Source organism: Meleagris gallopavo, chromosome 1, assembly GCF_905368555.1.
Source record: "Meleagris gallopavo chromosome 1, MGAL_WU_HG_1.1, whole genome shotgun sequence".
NCBI lineage: Eukaryota > Metazoa > Chordata > Aves > Galliformes > Phasianidae > Meleagris > Meleagris gallopavo.
Genome location: NC_139404.1, coordinates 142,200,846 through 142,221,464, shown reverse-complemented (window position 1 = coordinate 142,221,464; position 20,619 = coordinate 142,200,846). Strand labels below are relative to the sequence as shown.

Here is a 20,619-nt window from a genome sequence, read left to right as displayed (position 1 = left end):
AAAAAGAAATTCAGGCATACATTGAGGATACATTTACAAACTGTTGCCTATTGTAAAAAGTAGCTCTTAAAATATTGGCAAAAATTGATTTCTTCTACACGAAACCTGAGAGTATTCAAAAGGTACACCAAGTCACACAATATCATATGGGCAACAGTATCCGCTTACACAGAAAAGCAAGCTATTTGCCCCAGAGAAGAAATCATTATTTTCCCCAAACACAGCAAGGTGCAAATAAACATCTGTGTATTTTCCCTATTAACAAAAATATTTAAATTTTGCTTCCTACTATCCAAAGAACTCTGATCTCAGTCCAGCAGAGATTGAAACAGCCTTAGCTTTGAGGTTTTGTTTTAATGTAATAATCTGCAGTAGGGATAGGCTAATTCACTTTCTTTCTTCTCTATCTTTTTTTTTCCAGAATTCTCATACGTAATTTTTCTTCCTCTTAGTTGCCTGAGTACCTCTCTTCAGTTACTATACACTAATACAACATTTAAACACCGTACAGCTGTCAAGGCACTACAGCTGGCTGTGCACAAAGAAAAATCTTCACTTACTCTGCCAAGAGTTCTGCTTACTGATCAGATGATACCACGGGTTTAGATAGAGTTCTGAATGATGAAGCACTCCAAAACCTTTATTTATTTTTAGTATGAATTCTCCAGCAATGGAGGCCTTTTTGATCACACAATTTTCTCTTTCTGCACTGACTACAAATTTTAAACACATTCAAAAGCAAAAACTACAGGAACTCAGAGGAAGGCAGGCCTCATTACTTGTACTAACTAAACTTATAACAACTTTAAACAGTTGTGAATATAAACTACCAAATTATTTGTATTTATGAAGAATCGCATGGTAAAAACACACAAATACTATACATTATGGCAACAGCTGTTAAAACTTTATCTACGTCTAAGCGCTGATCAATGCTGTAAACTGAAAAACTGAACTGAAACATTTTCACATAATGCCTCAGGAACATTACTCCATCTTGAAATCAGGTCTCTGCTTGTCACAGAAAGAGGTTAGAAAAGACCTCCAAGATCATCCAATCCAACCGCCCACCTATTACCAATATTTCCCTCTAAACCATGTCCCTTACAGCAACATCTAAACTTTCCTTGAACACCTCCAGGGTCGATGAATCCACCATTTCCCTGGGAAGCTCACTCCAGCACCTGACCTCTCTTTTCAGAGAAAGAATTCTTCCTAATATCCAAACTGAACCTCTCTTAGTGCAACTTGAGGCTGTTACCTCTCTCCCTGTTACTGCTTACACGGGAGAAGAGGTCAACACCACTCAGTTCCCTCAGCCACTCCTCATAAGACTTTAGGTCCAGCCCCCTTCACCAGCTTCATTGCCCTTCTTTCTACATGCTTCCGTATCCCAGTGTCTTTGTTTTAGTGAGGAGTTCTACTCATCTTGTTTCACAGCATCAAAACAAAATACCAAAGTGTTAATTAAAAAAAAAAAAAAGTTCAATTCATAAGGAAAACTCAAAGATGATGTGGGTTTTTAAAAAAAACTCAGTCTAAATTACAAAGCATTGCATTATACATCAGATACTTAGTTGATGGTTCAGGTCCATTAAAAACAAGAACATTTTTCACAGCCCAAACATTTTTGACCAGACTTGCTGTATTGCCAGTATTTATGTTGGGTTTCTAATACAGACATAGTTCCAGTTATTTTACTTCTAGACTCCTCTGTAGTTTGCTTTACCTTCAGAAATAAATTAGCTTTGCTTGCATTTTGCTTATGTGCAGTAAACACAAGATAAAAAACATATTCCTACCTTACTACAAGCTTTTAAAGAACCTAAAGCTCTCTGGAGCTGTTGTCTTGAATGCACATCTCCCCTCTAAGTCAATGGGACACTGATGTAGCTCCACCATCACCCTATTTAACCAACGAAGCACTTGACACAGAAAATAATTGTTTCCATAAAATCTCTTGAAGGCTTTCCTTCTCCGAGTTTCTCCAGAGTTATGCATTTCTTTCTTAGTCTTTAGTCAGATTCAAAAGGAAGAGGATGTTTTATCAGCTTAAAGCAGATACAAAAAAAAACAATAAACAGCACGCTAACTTGGCAGTTAGCCAGACTTAAAACATCACAAGGAAGCAGATTCTCTCTCAAGCTCCCCCTCAGAAAAAGACTTGCCCAGTCTGTTACTGCACGTAATATAAAAGATACTGGGTTTGTGCAGTGTTACTGAACAAGACTTATGGACCTGCTGACACACACAGAACAGCCTGATCAAGACTGCAAAACCACATCTCACAAACAAGACTTCATTTTTTCCTACTGATTTGCAACAAGCAATGTTTTTATTTGAGTAACTAAGATAATGCTAAGAGCACAGGCTTTCATGGTGTCCAGCACTTGAGCCAGCCATTGCCGTGTTTGTCAAAGACAAAACAGAGGAAAGGATCTGTACTGCATCACTCTGTTATTGCCAGCATCCTACTGGAAATTTATCAGAAATAAGAAGCATTTTAGAACAGCCATCACAAAACCCATATTAAAAAACCTAATCTGCTTGAATATAATTAGTATATTTGGACAAGTATTCTGTGGCTCTGTGTAAAGACCATGTTACTACTACGCATATACTTAAACAACAACATGTCTTCATCAACAAACTCGCAATTTTTAAGCCTGTGAGATGCAGAACAAAATGCACTCTTTCAGTCACCTGTTCTCATGCTGACGTAAATGGACCAGAAGTATTTACTCGAGCTACAGACAAAGAACCACCCATACAAAGAATAGACAGTTGTACAAGCTTTAATTATTGTGTTTTTTTTTTTAAGAAAACGTTGTGCAAAAAATGTTTCTTTTTGTTTAAATAGAAAGTCTAAAAATTCTCATTCTATTGTCATAAGAGAGCTGTCACAGAAAACAGGGAACTTTTCCAGAATTCAATGAGCATAGACTAAATTACTGTGTTTCATCCATCAGATGTACTCAGTTGATGGTTTGGGTCCATTTCAAAACAAGAACACTTTTCAGAATTCAAGCACTTTGACCAGAGTTGAACTGCCTGTATTTATGTCAAATTTTTAATACAGATACAGTTCCAGTTATTAGATTTGTAGCCTCCTGTGTAATTTTATTTACCTTCAGATGCAACATAAGTATGTTGTGTCCTGTTAAGTTCTCCAGTCAGCACAAAAACCTCTAACAATGGATTTACATTTAAGCACTGTTCTGTGAGACTCAGCCATCTTACATTTTATACTTCCAGTTTATTTTCAAGAAGTAGTTCAGGCTTCCCAGAAACATCTTCTGATTTGATAAGCAGCTGCTGCTTGTGAATTACTATCAAAGTGCAGCTGGACAGCATGTGTACTATTCTGGTGACTTGTACAACAGCTAGTGTAACAATAGCTCATCCCAAGAAAGGCACCACCCAGAAAATCTAAATGCTTTTTCCATAGGCTCTTCTTGCTTGTGCACCTCAAAATTAAATATATGGCATGATCTAACTCGAACCACAGGAAAACAAGAGTGCAGACACACTTCAGCTCACTGAAAATAGCATGTGATTCCATTTTCTGAACTTACCGCCTTCTCTGCTATCATTCTTGGGGAAAAAAATACATTGAGAAGATCAATATTTTAGAGGAAACTTAACCGGGGCATAAAAAGTTTTGGTTAAAAATGTAAGGCTTTTTTTTTCTAAACACTTTTCATAGAAGCCTGACTTAATTCATGTTGAAGCATCAATGCAGGAAAGACAGCAGAGCAATAGGTAGAGAATTGCAGGATGTCTGAGGTAGGAAGGCAGTGCACGCAGTGCAGTGTGTCCTTGTACTATTTCATCTAGTTCCACCCCCCCAAAAAGCAAAAACGGATATCATACCTTCTATAATTATATGCCATATATACACTTGTCTATATATCTACATACAGATTAAGACAAAATTAGCAACTGGAAGGAAAGCAAAGACACTGTTTATGTGACCTATGTGGAAACTAAGTGTTCTCCCTTAAAATATTGACCTTTGTTTTCAATGCATCCTTTATCTGAAAACAGCAAAAAAGAGGGGAAACACTAGTGGTAGATGAATCCATTAATATTAAAATTAAGCAGTATCTGAGAAATTAAAAGGATAACCTTTGTAAATGGCTATGATTAAACATAGTAACTTTTCTTCTTCTTTTTTTTTTTTTTTTAAGTGCATACAGTCTGAATGACTGCAGTACTCCACATCTCTGCAGAAACACTAAATATCCTCTCAGAGTATTCATGAGGGAATAAAAACAGTTCTAAATAAAGTTAAACATTCCAAAGTCAGGAAAGCACACACAAGATTAGCTCATATTGTACTGATGAAAATCTGGCCCAGAAATCAGAACACACCCATGCAGAAAAAACATGTTTTACTAACAACTGCCCTGAGTAGAGGGAAACAAAACTTTTCCTTCTGCAAAGGAAAAGAAACTTTGTCTTACAAACGCACATGTAAGCTTCCAACTATGTACAGTAACAATTCCCATAAAGCTACAGATGTACATTAGTACACATGCCAAAACGTTTGAGCCTTAAATGCACACAGTATGGAACTTAACTCGGGGCTGGGGGACAAAGGTTGGGATCACAGCTCCTACTAATTTCAACTAAAGCCAGACACAGAAAGAGGAGACTTTTAGCCTTTTACTCAGCAATTAGGTAGGAGATATCATTAAGTAAAATCAGAATTTTAGTGAGAATGATTTATGTGCCCCTTTCTACCGATACATCTTTACAACCCTACTCTGTTGGTTGAAGAGGTTTATTGCTCCAGCTGCAATCAACTGGTGAATACATTATTGCTTATTACCTACTCTTGCTGTACTGTTACTACTCCAACAAAACTAGTGTGTAGCAACATATGTATAGATAGATACAGATTTCACTTGATTATCTCCTTTACATACAGGAATATCCCCTTCTGCCTCACTTGAAGTTACTTTAAAACTTTTAATTCCCAAACAGCATGCATTGAAGACACGGAGATGCACACCCTTAGCTTAAATACACCTGAATTTAGACAGATCTTGGAAAATTTAAATAAAATTTAACCATTACACACACAGTCTTGAGAGAGTTCAGGTATACTTTAATTGCAAGAATGGATTTTGAAAAGCAAGTAGGTCTGAAGTACTATACAGCTACAGTAGATGGAACAGACACCGAAAAGCAGCTAGTAAGAAAATAGAAATCCAAAATCACACTCGGAGGGAACCAGTGTTGAACCAGAACTGTAAAAATCAATTAGAAAGGCAAGCAATGCACAAAGAACAGAATACAAAACTTAAATACACCTACACAAGTAAGCGCGCATTGGAACTTCTCATCGGCAGCAAATTAAGCAGCTTTTCAGACAGAACTGAAATTACTAGAGGGTACAGACAGCTTGTTCAAACAATTCTTACCAGTACTACCCCAGGACCGTCCGCTTCTGCTTCACAAAGACCTGCATCCTTGCGCTGCTGTGGAGACTCTATAATAAGGTCTTTTTTAGGATTTCTGTTTGTCCTTGCCTGCATTCTTTGATTGGAAATACAAAAAACAGCAAAACTGTTTGCGTTTTGGCATCAAAATAATTAACATGCCAGTGATCCAGTGAAAACAATAGCTTTCTCCCAACACAAGCAGGAGAAAGCATGAACTAGTCTAACTTCTCAGCTGCAGTTTGCTAAATCTGTCATGGTGGGAATGCATGACAGACAAAGGCCAGCCCCCAAGCACGTTGTATTTCTCTGGGGGAAAAAAAAAAAGAAGGTGGATCTATTCTAATGCCTTACGGTTATGAATCAAACACAAAAGAGAACGTGCATTTCTAAAATGACCGTGTGAAACAGTCCAAGCCTTTTACAGCACTTATAAAATAAAGGACTTGGTAACTGGAAAATACTCATTGTAAAATTTCTTTCTTATAGAAGTATAAAGTTGTTTTGCTTTTGTTTTTTTGATACTAGTATCACTTATTCAGGTACTATCAACAGCCAAACCTCTAGTCAAGTACACACCTTAGAACCAATGCCCCAAATAGAAAAACTGATTTCTGAGGGTGGTGGGAGGCTCCCTCAGTCCCTTCACTCATTCAAGCCAGTTAGCTCATTCCTATCTCACACACATGTGCTCTGTCAGTTCATTACTCCCTCTTTGGAACCCTCCGGCATTTCAGATGTTGATCACCAATTGCCAAGAAAACACTGACAAGACCATGCAACAAAATCTTTACACATCTTGAATGAAGTCACTTGAGAAAACCTCAGCACTGCAGCCAGGAGGAGCAGTCAGCCAGAACTTACTGGCTTTGCCTTCTGTGTGGCCTCTTCATTCTTTTTGATGACACCAGAGTACGGAGCAGGGGATCTTCCCTGTCCCATGAGATTTGCAGAAGCATCCCTTGGCCACATTATTCAAGATCAGACAGCACTTAGCGGTTGGTATCGTCCATCTCCAGACTTAACGGTAATATGAACTCGAGTCGTGCTTCACTTTTGCTTTTGTATACCAACACAGTATCGTGTTTTATTACTCAGAGGTACTGCTCAGCAGATGCATGCTCCCAAAGAGGCAGTGACTTATCAGGACCACTACTGCACAACTCTTTAGTCAAAGAGCAAAGCAATTTTATAAGCAGCTTAGTTGACTGTTTCGATAATTCTTAAGGTTCAACTAACACAGGTCCCTCGTGTAGTAGTTTTAGTGCATGATTTTATGCTAAACTCCTCCTAAACAGTGTGAACTGATGAATGATGTTCTTCGGGTTGAAAGAGATATTTTGGTTTTAGCTTTACTTCTTTTCAACACTAACAAGTTACAAACACCAAGCATGCAAACCTCAGTGGCTGTATTTACCTACAAAAAACACATCTGAGAGACAATTCAATTCAAAGTGAAATACATCCCAAATTTAGATTCCCTGTCCATTTATCCAATAAGATAGTTTTGTAAACTAAGCCAATACTTTCATTCAGTTCTTAATTCTGCTCCACTTCCTTGGGCAATTAATTACCTCACTTCAATATAACTGACATCCTAAATTTAACTTGACATCAATTTTAATCTCTTACAGAAAAAAAAGTCACCCTAATCTGAAGAAAGTAGATAAGCTTGTAGAGAAGCTCAAATACCCTCTTTTTTGACTAGTATTTGTAAGAAGGCACAGCTTCAGGAACACATTTCTTACTCTTAAGGCCTAACTTAAAATTCTATTGTTCCTTTCTCTTCCCCTTCTCCACTGCCTTTCTCTCAGCTCTCACACCTGAGTAAGATATTCCTACTTCAGCTCACTGTGGTTAAATCAGAATCATGGGTTGTGACCAAATGCAGAGTCCGACCAACAGTCTGCCCACCCCATCCACAATGCTTGCCCATTTCCAATGAGTCTACAGAAAGAAACAGTACAGTTAACTCAATATTAATCAAGATCATCACAATTTCCTGCAACTCTTTTTCTCTAGTTAATTAGTAATTCTCTAGAATTAAGGTCAATGCACTTAATTTTTAAGCAGTCTTTTTAACATTTAGGCACTCTAGACACCACCACTCTACAAAGCTCCTTTAAGAGTTAAAAGAAGGAAACGAGCAGTTTATTCAAATTCACAAAACCAGATCTTCCTGACCAAGTCAAGTTAGACAATAGTTCAAGAACACTTAGTTACACTTTTATATGGCACCAGCTCCTTTTGTTTCCAGAAAACGGAAGTACAGCACAGCTTAGACTAAATTATACCATCACTTGAGGATGCAGCTGCCAAACAGGAATTTGTTTCAACGAGATGGGTTGCGAAATGCACAGCCTTATTATGCACAAGGCACCTCCAAATACTCACCAATAAAGAGTTCAAAATACCTTGCACTTTAAAAAGAGTTTCTTCTGATTAATATAGCTACACAAATACAAAAAGACTGTCAGTGTACAAAAGTTATTTGACCGCGTTTCCAACACAACTCCCAGAATTGCAGGAAATTATTAGCTAATAGAGACCTATCTGAAAAATAATTCAGATTGTTATGGAAACAACATATTAAGTCCTTTTAAAAATACAGTTGCTTGAAGAACTTTCCACGGTGGTTTTACGAACAGTACTTTTCATACTACTTTCAAATGTCAAATATCTGGCTCCCTCCTTGCATCATTTTCCCTGAAGGAGTTACCTACATAATGACAAAATTACATGGGTAAAAAGAGTCCTCAGTATTCCCAGGATATCTCAGTGCTTCATCCAGCAAATTTACTGCTCAAAAGACAGGTTTTCCATATACACACTCTTATTTCTTTCAATCACTTTTCATTCCAATCACAGACTTTTCTAACGTAAAATATCACTTAATGAACAGAAAGTAATGAAGAGAATGGGCATTTTTCTCTGAACTTCAATGGAAGAAAGGATGCCTATGCAGTGTCACTGCAAAAACAGACAAAAAATGGAGTAGCTTTGGGGCACTTCTTTAGCTTTAAGTCCCATTTACAATCTGTATCAAGATGACTAAACTAAACTCAGTGTAGGTGCCTTCCTACTGAACTACTCTAATTCCGATTCTAATAATTCCCACTGAGTGGCCAACATCAGCATTCACTATATCCATCAGCTAACATTACAGTCAAACTCATCTCTGTCAGCTGTTTCAGGGAAAGAACTGTTGCTTAACCTCTAGCAACAGAGGACCAAGGGGAGAAGGGGAAAGAATAATCGTGCTTTAAGTTTGTAGGTCCTATCCATTTGAAAATAAGAGAATTTACTAGTACTCACATCTCCTTCTGCTCCTTGGGGTATCTTTCAAAGCCCACATAGCTCACAGCACCTCATAACAGATAACTTCCAAAAAAGAGAAAGAAGGATGGACTGCTAATGGTGTTTTGATGCTTCGTTCTCCAGCAGTTTTCTTGTTTGGGGGCTTTTGGTTGGTTGGATCTGGTTTTAGGACACTAGTTCATATGAAAACGTGGACTCACTTAAGTAGAATGATTACCACTATTAAAAGCCAATCTTTCTAGCTGTCATCTGTATCAGTAAGAGATACACCAGCACTGCCTTCCCACACTTGGCATCCTGCCTTGCAGCTGTGTTAAAAGCATAATGTTCTTTAAGTCAGTGGAAGATTCAGTCTTGTAGCTATGTGCACCTGAGAGCCGCAAAGATTCTTAAATGACTAACAGATATGTATTTGCCCTGGAAAAATATACCGAAACATTCAAGAGAAAGGCTCAGTAAGCTGAGCTGACAGCAGATGGAATACAGCACACAGTTCACCTGGCAGTTCCTTGCCATACTCATTACATTCAGATGAAATAGAAAAGGTCACAAAAAAGTCAGTAAGACTCATTCCTTCTAGGAACGGCCAAAGAACGGTTTGGGTTGGGAGGGATTTAAAAACCATCTTGTTCCAACTTCCCTGCCATACACAGGGGCATCATCCACTAGATGAAGTTGCCCAGCTTCTCTGGGTAGTCTGTTCCAGTTCCTCACCTTCCTCAATAGTGACAAATTTTCTCCTTAAATCTAAATCTACCCTCTTCTAGTTTAAAGCCATTCCTTGTTCTTCCTTGTCAAGTCCTTCTCCAGCTTTCCTGTAGATACCCGTTACATACTAGAAGGCCACAATGTGGTTTCCCTGAAGACTTCTCTTACAGGCTGAAAAACCCCAGCTCCCTCACTGTCTTTATAGGAGAGGTACTCCAATCCTCTGCACCCTTGTGAACTCCTTTGGACGCTCTCACACAGTTCCACATCTTTCTTGTGCTGGGGGATCCAGAGCTAAACACAGTACAGATTGTGGGTTCTCATGAGAGCAGAATAGGGAGGGAGAATCATCTCCCCCCTACTCTGCTGGCCACTCGTCTTTTGATGCAGCCCAGGATACAGACTGCAAATGCATGTTGCCAGCCCACATCCTGTTTTTTTGTCCACCAATATCCCAAGTCCTTCTCTGTACCCAGTCAGGCAATTTGTGCTCAGGATTTCTCCAGCTTAACACCTTGCACTTGGCCTTGTTGAACCTCGTAAGGTTCAGACAGGCCTACCTCTCAAGCCTATCGAAGTCCCTTTGAACATCTTCCATTCTCTCCAGTATGTCAACCACGCCACACAGCTTGGTGTTGTCCACAAACGTATCCCTTGCAGTCAATCCCACTGTTCATATCACTGACAAAGATGCTAAACAGTGCCAATATCAACTACTGAAGAACACTTGTCACTATTTCACTACAACACTGAGTGCAACACACACTGGAAGTGTGACTATCCAGTTGATTTCTTATCCACCAAATAGTTCATCCACCAAATCCACATCAATTCAGAGACAAGGACAAGGATGTCACATGAGACAGCATCAAATACTTTGTACAAATTCAGGTAAATTATGTCAGTTGCTCTTCCCTTATCCACTACTGATCTCCTTCTTTGATCAAGTGACATATCTGGTGGATGAGGGAAAGGCTGTTGACGTACTCTCCCAAGACTTCAGCAAAACCTTAGACATCACCTCCCACAGTATTCTCCTGTAGAAGCTGGCACTGTGACTTGGACAGATACACTCTTTGCTGGGTAAAGAACTGGCTGGAGGACTGGGCCCAAAGAGTAGTCATGAATGGAGCTGGCAACCAGTCATATCTAAAGGGGAGCTACAGGAGGACAGACTCCTAAGAAGGGGACAGACTCTTTAGCAGGGTCTGTGGCAACAGAACAAGGGGAAATGGCTTCAAACTTAAAGAGGGTGGATTTAGGTTGGACATCAGGAAAAAGTCCTTTATAGTGAGGGCAGTGAGGCACTAGCACAGGTTGCCCAGAGATATGATTGATGCTCCATCCCTGAAGATGTTCAAGATGAGAGTGGATAATGCCCTGGGTAATGTGACCTAGCTTACATATCCCTGTTCATTGCAGAGGAGTTGGACAGGATGGCCTTTAAATGTCTCTCCCAACTCTAAGGATTTTTTTATTCTATTATTCTATTCTATGATTCTATCTCCACATAGACAGGGAGACTGGCAGTGAGAACAGTATTTGATTAAAGATCACTCTTTTCCTACTTGGACTGCAGCATACAATTATCAGGAACTAATGGGACAGTACAGATACTGATCAAAGACATACGCAAGTCAAAAACGTAGGTCAGAACACCTCCCAAACAGAAGCAACTCTGTGCCAAGCAATCCTGAAGAACAGCAGCGGTCCTCCTACTCCATAATACTAATCTTTAAACAGTAGATTTCTAAGAAACAATAACATTGCAAAAGCTAGCAGCTTCCTCCCAACTTTACTGTAAACACATCTAATTTCACACCAGAAGAGGATACCTGCATCTGTAGATAGCTGAAATGCATACTTCAGGCTGTTCCTAAAGCACATGGTAGTGTTAAATAGTTAAAACAACAGCAAAAAAAAAAAAACAGAAAAGTCAACTCCTTTTTAGTGTTCACTAGCTCTAGACTCTAATTTTGAAAGCAAAATTGCACTGTCTCCACTGCAGAAGTCTCATTCCTATTACTCAAGTTCATAGAAGGCTTTAAAGCATACGTTTCCAACCTACAGCCTGTGAGCCACACATGGCCCTAGGCAGATAGATAGCCATGTGACCCCACAAGAATGTAAACTTGTAATGTTATTATGTGATTTTTAGCAATATTTTTCACAAGTCATTAGCATATAGCTTGAGTATGGACTGCAAAAGTGACAACTGAATGCTGCAGAGGGGAAGGGTGCAATGCAGTACTGTTTCTCATGCCCACTACACACTCAGTTGACTGCAGCTTATATGTACTATATATTCCATGTGCTTGTGCCTCTTGGCAAGTAAAACACAGTGACTGTCATTAATATTTCAACCTACCTACATGTGGTGCTGTGAAGACATGTTTTTGTTATTAAGCAAATATGCAAGTTCTCCAATTTAATCATTAAACTTGGGCTTCTGTTATTTCATAAAATAAGTTAGCACATTTATTACTTTCACAAAAAACAAGTTTAAATATCTCACTAGTTCTGCATTTCTGTTGGCCTCTCGTGTTTTAATTAAAAACATATTTTTTAAAAATTTGTTACTTGTATACATTATATTATTATTTTTTTATTTTTTTTTTTAAATCCAGGCTGGATGTGGCTCTGGGCAGCCTGGGCTGGTGTTGGTGACCCCACACATAGCAGGGGGGTTGAAACTAAATGATCATTGTGGTCCTTTTCAAGCCAGGCCATTCCATCAATCTATGATTTTATTTTTGTACCGAAACAATTCCTCTTCACACCATGCAACTCAAGCAAGCCAGAAGGTTTCATGCTCATGCTTTGAAGTTAAAAGCAGGATATTCAGCTCTCCCAAGACGCTGCTTTCAAAGCAAACGTATTTTCTACCTAGATTCAAACTTGATGTCTTTTTTTTTTTTTGCCCAGATGCTTTTTTTCTGCACATTCAGCCTATTTTGTTATGGACAAATAATAACTTACATATTTAGACTTTGAACAACTATCCCCAGATTTCATCCTCAGTCTTCAATACCTTTTGCATACCAGTACACAGAGTGCTGGCCAATCTAGGTCTAACAAACTTCTCACAGGCATCTTTCAAAGACTTTCATCTGTTTCAGGAACGACGTGTTCAATGAATTTGTTCCCTAACTGCTGCTGCTGAAAGGCAGCTACATTTGGACATACAAGTATTCTCTTACGAGTGTATAGAAAAGTTAAAAAAAAAAAAGCCCTGAAAATTCTACAAGATCCATCAGGAGATTTAACCAAAACAATGTGTCAACACATAAGATAGTAGATTTTCATTACCCAAAGCAGAAAGATGAAAGGAGATTAAAAAGTTCTCACACAAGGGACACAAGAAAAGCTATGGAGCAGTTAGGATGTTGCAATCAGGTCTGTTTCTTCCTTATTAAGAGGTCTAATGAGGTCTAATGCTCTGAGTGCTGATGGATAAAACTAAATTTTAATACAATTGCAAGCTTAAGCATGATCTGACAGCAGCCTAACAAAGTAAGCCACACAAATTACCTGCACACCACAAGGGAAATGCTGCATAAGCTGTTTAAGCACATTAAAAAAAAAAGAAAGAAAAAAAAAAAAAGAAAAAAAATTCCACTCACTCAACAGCCTCACTTCCCTAGAATCTTCTCTTTTCTATACTTCTACTTTGTTTCCATAAACTTTTCCACTAGGAAGGAACAAGTTGATACTAATTTGTTAAGTCATACAGCGAGGACATCAGGCCTTTCAGTAATGAACTTTATAAGCATTATATTGTATGCTAAATTAAGAAAACAATCATTTTTGAAAACTAATTTAATATTAGCCTGAAATCAAAATATTTCCAACTTAAATGACTACTGTGGAGATTACTTCCAAAACGACATAGCTGTCTGCTGTCATTAATCAATCTTCCAATATGCAGACTTGGGTACACTTCAAAGATGTCCCGGTTCATTACAAACAAAATGACTCATGAGCAGCACAGAAGCTGCAGCCACACAAAAATTCAATAAGGCCTAATGAGGATGTTGCTGTAAAGTCAACAGGTTACAGGGACTAAGAAGCTGCAGTTACTATAACAGGAGGTTTCTGGTTCTGTTTCCAGAAAATACCCAAATCTATCCATTTTAAAGCTGGACATGCACTATTCCAAAATGCCCTGCATTTCTTCTTGGAAATTTTGTAAGCACAAATGTAAAAATTTATTCAAATTAATGTTTTTTCCACATCAGGTTTAATAAAATTTTAGAACTATTTAAATTATTAGGCCACATCTTGCACACATCCCAGCTACTAAATAGCTTTAACTAACATTTTGTAAAATTTCATGGGAGAAACAGCAGTGTTGAGTATGACATGGAAAGCAAACTCAGTTAAAAAAAAAATTTACATATTTCAAGCATAAATAGAGCTGCTTTCTGCAATATTCAGACATATAAAAGAAAATTACTGTCCATCAGCTCAGCCTGTGTCACTTCAGAAGTTCTGTCTTCTCCATTGGCCTTACCAGCACAGCCAGTTACCCTCTTCGTTCACTCAACATGTCAACAGCTGTATTTGCAAAGCTACTTTCAATTCTTGTTGGTTTTCTTATGCCCACATCACCATTCTCCTATGCTTATTTTTCATCTTTATGTACCACCACAAACAGTTTTTTATGCCCTAAACAGTAGAATAACATATCCCTCCCAGATATTTGTTGGTCATACTACGATTGCAAATAAAATACTATCTGACCACAAGAATGAAGGCTGTGAGAAAATGAAACAGTCCTAACTTCAAGATACTCCAACACATCAGAAATAACATGAAATATCATGCTGAAAATGGACAATAAAGAGTCACAGGAAAATCAAAACTAAGTACCGTAATTTTGAAATTCAAAAAAATCGCAGAAATTATATATTTTATTTCCATACAATCATATAATCATTTTTACATTGGAAAAAACCTTCAAGGCCATCAAGTCCAACCATCAACCTGACCTACTGAGTCCCATCACTAAGCCACATCCCTTAATGCCACATCCATGCGTTTCTCAACTGCTTTCAGGGATGGTGACTCCACCACTTTTCTTGGGCAGCTTCTTCCAGTGTTTGACACCTCTCCGTGAAGAAATTCTTCCTGATGTTCAACCCAATCCTCCTCTGATGCAACTTGAAGACAATTCCTTGTGCCTTGTAACCTGAGAAAAGAGCCAGACCTTCTGGCTGCAACATCCTTCCAGGTAGCTCTAGAGAGCAATGAAGTCTTTCCTCAGCTTCCTCTTCTCCAGACTCAGCAGTTACAACTCCTTCAGCCATTCCTTCTAAGTTTCACATCCTTCAACTTACCATAAAGCTAAGCAGATTAGAATATTTTCTTCAACATTTACAGAAAATAAATATGACCTAGGAGGACATTTGAAGAAAACACAGTTCCATTAATTTTCTTGTTAAAAGTTGCATAATCTCAAACTAAATGTATAATCTTACAAAAACATTGGTTTATACCCCAATGAACATAGAGATCCCGTGAGGTCCTCCAAACTCAGTGATGTAGAATAAGATAAAGTGTATATGACAAGCTAGAAATGTTCCTATATGAGTGATATGGCATTTTCATTGCAGGCTCAAACAATCTCAGATGGATGAAAATAAACCGTATTCCCAAGAAGGACATTCTCACTCAGCCTTCATTTTATCCTTGATTTCCTTCAAGCAATCAAAAGAGTACACCTGCTTAAGATAAAACTTTAATTAGACTTAATAAGACTTTAGGTACATCTTCCTGACCTCTGGATTACAAGTTAAATAGGAAAAAAAATCATAGAGTATACACTACACAAACTATTGCTGCCTCCTTGCTTCTTCACAGGATGGAGCTTTTTCCTCCCAGGAGAACTGCCTGACCACCTTCTGCTCACAGGAAATTTTCACAGATTTTCAACACCAGTTTTGCAAGAGGGTCAATGTGCAGTTACAGTACAAAACTCCCTGAAATTCACAGGCGTTTTGACAACAGCTGTGTATCAGGAGATATTGGATCCAAACGAGCTCAACAGAGCAGATAGCAGGAACAGCCAAAAAGGCAGAGTTAATAAATTGCAGCTGTGATATATGCTACAGCACAAACGAATAAATAGGTGAAGTCATACACCCACACATGCATCTGTTGCAACAAACACCACAATGAAGGAAAACACAGGAAGGTGACACACTGTCATTCTCTTTGCACACTAACCATGCAGCTTCCCTCCTGAGGAAGCGCATTCCTCAAGTCTTCACCTCCCTGAATGGCTTCTTAGGGAGAAGCAAGGTCTTTTCTATTGCTGAAAACCAGTCTTTAAAGGAGGAGGAAATGGCAAAATCAAGTTCTAACAACAAAGTGTGGAAAAAAAAAAAAGTATTAAAGTATTAAAGTACACATTTAGATAAGCTCTGTAAAATAACTTGTCACTATTGCCAAGATTGCGGTGTCTTTCCTGCTTTCCACTCTTCAGGAGTAAATCAGGAGCAACTGTTCCCAGTCTGAGTCACCAAAAACCACAGCGAGGCTCAGCTGTGACTGGCAAGACTGTCACCTTTCAATGAAGGGCCAGATTTTTTCTTGTAAACTCTCACCTTTTCTTCCACAAACTACAGTAATCCAGTACAGAGAGCAGGAAGTCATTCTGACCCCTCAATTCCACAACATTCAATACGAACCCTTCAATTATTTATCCTTGGAAGAAACTTATCTTCACTCACTACTTTCAGCTAAACCAAGGTGATAAAGCCATGCAAATATAAATATTTATATGGAAAATATCAACAAATAAACACTATCAAAAATAGACCCCACTTATGTTATTTAAAAGCATTTTCAACTTTTGGAGTAGAAGAAAAGCCCAATTAACAGATCTGGAACTTTAGTAGTACTTGGAAGACTAAGGATATTTTGTGTTCATCTTGCTACTCTGCAAACCAATTCTGCAGGCCCAAATTAAAGAGAAATTAATCCTGGGAAAAAAAATAGCAGAGGAAACAAAGATGAAGAAGGAAAAAAAAAAAATCCATTATACAAATGATTTTTCACTCCAATATTCTATACATATTCTAAGAGTATTATTTGTTTCTCACCTAACTATTTGTGTAATGGAAGCCAGTAAAGGTGCTGGGTCCTGAATTCGAAGGACTGCAAAAGTTAGCAGAAGTAGTCACTGTCCAGCCCTTAACCAATGTCTAATAGCCATCTGTATCAGGTCAACTTTAACATGTCTAACAGCATAAAGAGGCTTCTAATACCTAGAAGAAGCCATTTTATTTGTAATAGCCAACAATATTAAGAATTTATGAGAAGCAATACTATCATGAAAGGCAATACACATACCGTCAGTTATTTTAAGCATCCAAAGCCAGTTCAGGTTCATTCCTGGAAACTAAGTAATGTGTGTGTGTATATATAATATATATATAAATGCATACACATAAATACAAGTATACACCGCACATACACGTGTGTATACATACACATACATACATCTGTGTACATACACATATTCTTTCCTGAAGTTTTACTTGCATGCATATATATATGTGTGTGTATATACATACACATACACACAGACACCCCTTTTTTCTCATCTTTCTGTTCAACAAGAACGAAGCTGACCAGCATAAAGGCAACAGCTTGATGATATTTCTGAAGGCTTTCCATAACTGCAGTTGCACAGCATGGGTATGCCAGCAGGCACTACAAGCTTGCCGAAATGCCAAGGTACCACACCCCTCTTATTCCAACTGCCTTGTTGTTGAGCTAGCAATTAACAAGTGACTTAAAATTAATCGAAATAAATATTTAACTCCTTTATTCACCCAATTCTGAAGCAAGCAGTGCTCGTTAGCTATTGCAATTCCACCCCCTCAAGCCTAAATGTAATATATCTGACGCACATATGCGTCATTAACCTGCGGGGTACAAAGACAACAGTCTCACTTTAAAGCAGGTTTTCTTTGCATCAAGCAACACCTAAAAAAGCCTTTGCAAGCAAAGAAGGTGCAGAAAACAGTTTACTGCTTCCTTTAACCTTTTTTTTTTTCTTCTAGAATGCTCCTGTACACATTCCAGTAACTTAAATGGAAACAGAATGTTTTCAGAGAAGAAAAAAATTATTTAAATGCATCTGAAAAATAAACCTTAAATCCTGGGTTACCGTTTTTCCAGCAATGCATTCCTCAGTTTTTCCAAATAATGTAATTATCTGTGCTCCATTTGAAGTGCCAAATATATTCCGAAAGCACGTTAAGAAAGATTTAACATATGATCTTGTGTACCAATCCTGTTTACAGAGAGCAAATTGTTCACACTATTAATACAAATCCAAATGATACAATGAGTATGAAGCCCAAGCTTTGATGTTACAGCTGCATGCACACGTGTATTACATGTCACATACATGCACTAGCATGCTATACTATCAAGGCAATATCAAGTCTGTACACAGTAGACATTAAATAAACACGGTATTTAGTTTAGCTTTCAATTACCAGATAAAATTATTACTGAAACAAGTTTGTATTTACCAGAGATGAATGAATCAATATTCCTGAATCTTCATCTGGCAAGCTGAATGCTGTATATTCAAGGGCATTGTTTTCCCCTTGCTGTTTGCAAATATAACCACAGTTTCTCTCAAAAACTGTTCGGATGCCTTTAAACAGAACCACACTTGTAGTGCAACCCATTCCAAATCCGGTGAATTTTGCATTTCTAGCAGCCCTGATTGCATTTGCAGAATGTCGTCTTCCTTTGCTCAGCTCGGATAATTTCCCTGTGCTTTGCAGAAATATTTCTTTGTACAATCTTCATTATGTCCGACATTCAGTACGTTCCTCAACTACAAGTCATCAGCTACTGAAATGTAATCCTATTTGTTTAAGCCAAACACTGCCAAAAATCCAGCCGCCGAAAAATCAGAGGGTGATGAAAAGCAAAGGATACCTCAGCTGAAGAAGATAAGAGGCTTTCAGCATGCGCTGTACTCCACAAGAGAGATGAAAAGATATTCCGGAGGGTCTGGGAAACAGCTCCCAGATTTCAAAGATCCTCAGAACATAATCAAAGATGAAAGGAAACTGCAAAGATACTGCTGCAGTTTCTGCTGCCAGCCACAAAGAATCCTCATCTGCTGCAAGAAAGCACACTCCCAGAATGCCTAGCACAGAGTTCGTACTAGCAAACATTTCTTTCCTTGACCTATTTGTGCTTTTTAATGTTTAAAAGCAGAAATGTCACATGCAGGGACTCAAGAATGAAGGGAAATTAAGTTACTGCTGCTAACGAGAAACAAAACCCTTCAATCTAACCTATATGTTATCAATGTGCTGTTCTCAGTTCAGGCACACCACAAGGGAGCTGGATGCTGACAACTGTCGTTATTTCTTCTTTTCTCCCTCACGCATAAAAGTAACTTGGAGTAGTGAGTTCCCATCTGCCAGAACTGACTTTATGAAGTCACTGATAGCAAATAGCTGTGCTCTTTTTTTTATTATTTTAATGACTATTTGATTATTCTTAATTAAAGGGACTTCAGGGAAGCACGAAGGGAGGGGGAGAACAGATCAATGATGTCAACTACACGTCTGTCCCCATACAAACTAACTTAGGGAAATGCTGTAATGAATGATTCAGAAGAAATATTCAAGATTTATTACTATTTTTCCCTTACATCTAGCTAGTTAACATCTCAGGATTACATTTCTAACTCAAATATGGTATAATAGTATGTAGAAACATTGATTAAAAAGGAAAAAGAATCAATACTTGACAGCTATCCAAGTAGTTCCTTCCAGTCCCATATTCTCCAGGGCAGTCATTATCATGTTCCACACACTGTAAGAAATATAAATTGTGTTACAGCAGTTTGTCAATAAGGAGTAGCTTTGGGCAGAGGGAAAAAAAAAAGTGAGAATGAAGTATTTAGCACAAATTCTACTCATTTTAGAGCAGCTTAACATGCATCAGACAGTTCTTTCCATTGGCGAGAAAATGGCCTCACTTTTAAAGCACCACACAGGATGTGGAAACACACAAAGAGAGTTCATTGAGGAAGACAAACGAGATGATAGAATCACAGAATGATACAGGTTGGAAGTGGCCTCAGGAGGTGCTCTAATTCAAAACTGATAAAGAGCAAATTTTATTCTGACTGCACCTTGAATAAATTTAGCATCGTGTTCCTACAGTATTTTTAAAAAGGCAACTGAAACAGACTCGGGTCAATACTGTGGTGATAACAATGACATAAAAAGCATTCCAAATTGAGCCTGAAAGGCAGATAAACATAAGGTCATAAGGGATGGGAAGAATCCAGATAGAGGAGATGTGTGACCAGGTGCTTAAATATTAATACTGTGAGAAATCCGAATACGTAAAGCAGACTGCCAACAAGCTGACTTTTTCCTATGTCACTATAGTGAAGCGAAGTAGAGATTCCCAGCTTTACAAGGGAAATTCCTGCAATTGTGATGAGCACCCCGCACTGCACAAAGCAGTGAACGTGCAGACAGAAACGTGACACAACTGTAATACTATCTATTAATGGAATTACATCTCAAAGTGAAACCAGGATGATGGAAAAATTCTTCCGAGGGTCTGACGGAACTTCCTCTACCAAGAAGAGAAGAGAGATAAGGGACAGCCTGAGGTAGCCAAACATTTTAATCCAATGGTTAGAAAGTAAACAAAACACACAAACAAAACATATGAACAAGATTGTATTGTTCATGATATGAGCAGCAAGCTGGACATTGCAAACTGCCTTTAGCTGCACCTGGTTTACGAGGTCTTTCTCCCTTAGGGAAGGAAAGGAGGGCTGTGGAGAGGGGACATGAATAACATTACTTCTCTTTGTGAAAAAAGGTCTGCTTGCAGATTTCCAGAGTTATTCAAATTAGCACATATTGTAAATACTAAATTCCTAGACTAGACTGCCTGGTTTATATGGGATGCATCAAGCTTCTCCCTGCTATGTACTGTACTGGACCAGTACCGACTGCACTACAAGATTTCTGAAGTTAAAAAGATGAAATTGTTTCTTCAGAAGGACACTGTCCCTCTAAGACATAGACAGGTAATATAGAAGAAGCTCTAGCCACTCTCCAAAGTAATTGTTGGGAAC

The 20,619-nt window shown here is 38.2% G+C and overlaps 1 protein-coding gene across 7 annotated transcripts in view; it reads right to left on the bottom strand.

Annotated features, from left to right (window-relative positions):
* Positions 1–20,619, bottom strand: part of DOCK9 (dedicator of cytokinesis 9) — a 116,453-nt gene that overhangs the window by 82,900 nt on the left and 12,934 nt on the right. For 2 of the 7 annotated variants that reach the window (XM_085215580.1, XM_085215582.1), the window contains exon 1: positions 18,023–18,587. The exons of 3 other annotated variants lie outside the window; for them this stretch is intronic. In XM_085215580.1, the coding sequence (XP_085071706.1) occupies positions 18,023–18,184 (162 nt within the window). In that variant the 5' untranslated portion in view covers positions 18,185–18,587. Of the gene's footprint in view, positions 1–5,429; positions 5,726–18,022; positions 18,588–20,619 lie in introns of those variants that run through there. 2 more of the 7 variants (XM_085215581.1, XM_085215583.1) reach the window with 1 other exon arrangement.